This window comes from Curcuma longa, chromosome 3 (genome assembly GCF_044706935.1).
Source record: "Curcuma longa cultivar G26 ecotype Majalengka, Jawa Barat chromosome 3, ITB_CL_G26_1.1, whole genome shotgun sequence".
In the NCBI taxonomy this organism is placed as follows: domain Eukaryota; kingdom Viridiplantae; phylum Streptophyta; class Magnoliopsida; order Zingiberales; family Zingiberaceae; genus Curcuma; species Curcuma longa.
Genome location: NC_133863.1, coordinates 16,970,594 through 16,975,196, shown reverse-complemented (window position 1 = coordinate 16,975,196; position 4,603 = coordinate 16,970,594). Strand labels below are relative to the sequence as shown.

Here is a 4,603-nt window from a genome sequence, read left to right as displayed (position 1 = left end):
TATTCAAGACCATACACAAATAAGTCACTGTCATACTTTTTTAAAGTGAGGACCATAGATCTACTTACTCTCTATCAACACATTAATTTTGAGAAAATTTGTGATGGTTGATTGCATGGCTTATAATTTTTTTGTGCAATTTTGGCACATGCCAAACATCTTCTTCTGCCACCATTCGACATGCAGAACCTGTCTGAGATGATGAAACATGCTCCAATTGACAGCAATGAGGCATGAGCTTCCATGAGGTGACTGCGATGAGATCATGGCTGGATGTTGCAAGCTCTCATCTTCTTTCTTCTCCTCCCCGTTCTTCTTCCTCTTCTCCTCTTCAATTCCTTCCTCATTGTTTGTTCTGGCCTGGGAACCGAACCCCTAAGAATGAAATTTTAAACCTTGGGTGAATAACTAATTGACCTTTTGCATGGCATGCCAATGCTCTTGATTCATATCCATTTGTGGCTGAGTTGTTTGTTAATCTAAGTTTATTCCACATCTTTGAAAGGAGTTAGTTATTTTCTCAACATGGTATCACCAGTTACACTACTCACTGAACCCAGCGGCAATTAACATAACAGGAAGCCCGTTACACTAATTAATTTTCTTGGGTGACCTCGCCCTTAGCTTGTATTAATTTGAGAATAGTTTACTTGAGTTGCACTTGATATGAGTTATGTACATATTTTATATTTTATAAAGAATTTATTCATTTATAATGCCTGGCCAAGTATTGATTCTGTCTTTTTTTTTCTTTGCAATATTTATCGCCTGTTTGATTTATAGATCGCAGCAATGTTCAAAATTGGAAACAGTAAAGAGCTCCCAAGAATACCTGATCACCTCTCTGATGATGGCAAGGATTTTATAAGGCGTTGTCTTCAGCGTGAGCCATCTAACCGTCCTACAGCTTCTGAGCTTTTGCAGCATCCATTTGTGAAAAATGCATCATCAATTGAGAAATCCCCAATTTGTTCTGAACCTTTAGAATGGCTTGGTGGCATTTCAAATGGAGCAAACATAAAGGTAAATTGCTCTCTGAGAATGGTTCTTTGCAGTATTTTTTTTCCTTTATTAATAAATGTGATGCTAATAAAGTTGAACTGGTAAAAATAAACCTAGTCCAGTAAAAATTAGTTCAAATTTTTAACATGTCAGAACTTCATATTTTTGTTTCTACTTTTAGTATTTAAAATATGCCTAATCTATTTTTTCAAGACTTTATATGACCAGGTTATTGTAAAAGCTTAAAAAAGAAACCTCATTACATTGCCCTAATCATCCCCAATAATATAAGTTTTTTGCTTTATCTTTCTGCTCTCTCATGCGATCACTGACTAAGGCATACAACCCCATAAGACCAAATGATCAATTGAGGCACGTGGTTCTATCTTGAACTATTGACATGTCAATAGACTAGGAAGAATGACAGCTCCACATAAATAATGGGCAACTTTATAAAGCTGCATTAGTTTGTCTACTTTTCCTGTTGAATTTTGAAGTTTCAATTCTTTATGCACTAGTTAAATGATGAACTTCCACTTTTGTCCAGACATGAAATAATAAATGATAAGGAAATCTCAGTTCAAGGTTTTGCACACAAGCAGCAAAGTTTACCTGAAAGTTTGAGTTACTAGTCTGGTTCATTATTTATCTCTAATTCTTTATTTCAAACTTCTGCTTGTCCTTAACCAAAAACCCGATCTGATTGAGAAACTTGGGAATTTGAGTCTGACCATTTCAGTTCACCTCTTTGGATGTTACTCTGGTTGACTTGATTCACCCATCAACTGAGTGGACCAAGTTCACCTGGCCCAAACTGGGACGATATTTTATTTTCTCAATTTTTGATGTTTTACATTCTCTCTCACACACATGCATACACATTTTACATTGTAAATACTTATCTATAACGTAAATTTATTGGCTAATAATTATATGCAATATTTTATATTTTCTCATACATGTCTATATATCCTATATAGGAAATATATAGTGTAGGTATGGGATCTATCTAGTTGAATGCAAGCCCAATAGTGAATCAGCATCTTGGAGTTCGATCAGTTCCTCATCTGGTCTGATATTTGAAATTATGGCTTGAACAAAATGAGGATTAGAAATGCCGTTACAATTAACTAAGCCTAACCTAAGTGGCTTCACTTGAAACCTGTCTGTTGGTGGATAATGAATGTGTCTGCATTTGATGGCTGCAAAGCTTTGTATATTTGTATTTCAAACCAATCTCATGTCTTTGAGAACTAAGAAACACATGGTTAAATACATGTTGATATTCCAGAAAGCGATGCACATCTATAGAACTTGAAAGAGAATGAATGTAAAATCTAGGTCTAGTTATATAATCTTGTAACTTTTATATGAATTATTCTAAGTCAAATGTTGTGCTTTCTTCTCCATATTTCTCTTATATTGCCTCATTTTGCATCTGCTTTGATCCTGATATTTTCTTTTATAAAGATGATTATTATGTGCTTTAATTTTCATGCTGCTATTAATAAAACTTCAGATAACTGGCCATGTGAAAAATTTGTCTTCTCTGGACATGGAAGGAATGACAATCCATCACATAAGAGGTGGAATACCTACTATAGCAACAAGGTAAATCACTTTTTTTTGGGCCTTTGTGGAGTTATGGTTTTATTTATCTGTTTGCTGTTTCCTTTATCAAATTAAGAGACAGGAATAGCTTGGTCGGCATTCTTTGTGGTATAACTTTGGACATGATTTGGAGATAAACATGAAATGCTATGTTTGAAACTCTTTCAGTTTCTATAGCATCCTCATTCTTTTACTGTTGGAATAGTAATTGCAAAATGGGTTATGGCGATATTTTAAACTTTTTATTCCTTGAGAAAATATGCAATGTTTTACCTCTTGTCTCATCTTATTATGAACAACCAAAATCAGCTAAAAGAATAGCATCTATACGTCCAAATGAGCTAACAGGTACTTTGTCAGACCCAATCTTACAAATTAAACATTTTAAAACTTTCTAATAGTACATTGATTGAAATGCATACGCAATATTGTTAAGCCTTTTTTTTTTTTTTTTTTTTTTTTTTTTTTTGCCAATACACCACTAGCACGTCGTTAAGCATATTTTTAGCACTCAGGTCCTTTGTTCCTATCAATCACATGCATTGCCTCGCAAAATTGCAGCCCAATGTAAGCCATTTTTTTCTTTAACTATCTTACTGATTATCTTTTCTATTTGCAGCGATGTTCCTATCAGATATATATCCTGTCCTGTCTCTCCAATGGGAAGCCCTCACTTGAATTCCAGGTCTCCATGCCATGCTAGTGGAAGGATGTCCCCATCTCCTATTTCAAGTCCTATAGCCACCTCAGGTGCATCTACGCCTCTGACTGGTGGCAATGGTGCTATTCCATTCAGCCAATCAAAGCAGCGTGTTAGTGATCCTGATGGTTTCACTAGTTTGTCAAAATGCAAAACTGATATATATCTCAGCGGGACCATCTACCATGAACCAAAGCTCAATCTTTTAGCTGGAATGCAGCAAGGCTCACTGAAAGTTTGGGAAAGAAAGGCATCAGAAACTGACATTCTCAGCGGCGCTCAATTTGGTAGACTGAGACATGGCAATTTACGGGATCTTCATAAGAAGCAATCTGATCGTGTACCTCCTCAGTCCTTGAGAGATCAAATGAAGCTTAAACCTTCACAAAATCCCACTTCAGGTCTTCCAAACTCCTGATTCTGCAAATGCTACATGACTGACAGAAATGATCAGCCAGATCGTATTTTTTTTTGTGTTGGTTCTGGCATGCTTATATCAGTCGCAATTTCATCCAAAACTAATTTATTTGGTAAGTATGGAAGTTCAATTGTACAATCATTCTTTGTTCTTTGGAGACCTGGGCAGTGGATTCAAGTTCCAACCTGCAATGCTGTCTGTCAAGTTGGTACTCTTTTTCCCTCTCTATTAAGCTTGTCACTGAAAAATTTCTCGTTAGCATTTGTGCGTTCAACACCTAATTGTTGCCGTTTTTAGTGGAGTCGCAGATTGACGCAGTGATTATATTGAGGATGCAATTTATTTATTATGAAGAGGAAAAGGGCAAGCGACGTTTGTAAAAGTGGAAGCTTGGAACTCAACTTGTGCATATAGTTAGGCTATTTGTATAAAGGCTGACCCCCCACATTGTCCAACATTTCGGATCATAAAATTTATTACACTAAGACTGCATCAGTTGGGATGTACAATTACAGTGTTTCTGAATTGTGAGACGGATGAAGGATTATGAGTGCAGAATCTATATTTGTTTACAATAGGAAAAAGGATATTCTAATCTAATCACTAGTTTGCATGTAAAACATTGTACAACTTTTATGGACTTGGTTGTTAATAACTTATTTTTATCTTTCAGTAAGACAGTTTGTTATTTTTTCCCAAACAAAGTTTAAAAAAGTAATGATGTTTAAAACTGTGGAAATGATATTGTAAATAAAAATTTGTTCATCTAATATTTTCCATTAAATTTATAAGGGGTAGTAGAAATATAAAAATATATTCATTTTGCATTTTTTTTTATTATGTGCATGTAGTGTGTAGGATGTTAGTATGTT

At 35.0% G+C, this 4,603-nt stretch overlaps 1 protein-coding gene across 4 annotated transcripts; it reads left to right on the top strand.

Annotated features, from left to right (window-relative positions):
- Positions 1–783: 783 nt before the first annotated feature.
- On the top strand, positions 784–4,371 carry LOC141825290 (mitogen-activated protein kinase kinase kinase YODA-like; the record flags this gene model as incomplete). 4 transcript variants are annotated; one of them, XR_012601496.1, is given in 4 exon segments in its annotated part: positions 784–1,023; positions 2,522–2,613; positions 3,233–3,935; positions 4,040–4,371. XR_012601496.1 is itself a non-coding variant. In XM_074712678.1 (3 exon segments), coding segments are annotated over 3 exon segments (831 nt in total), but the record flags the coding sequence as incomplete, so codon positions are not given.
- Positions 4,372–4,603: the final 232 nt, after the last annotated feature.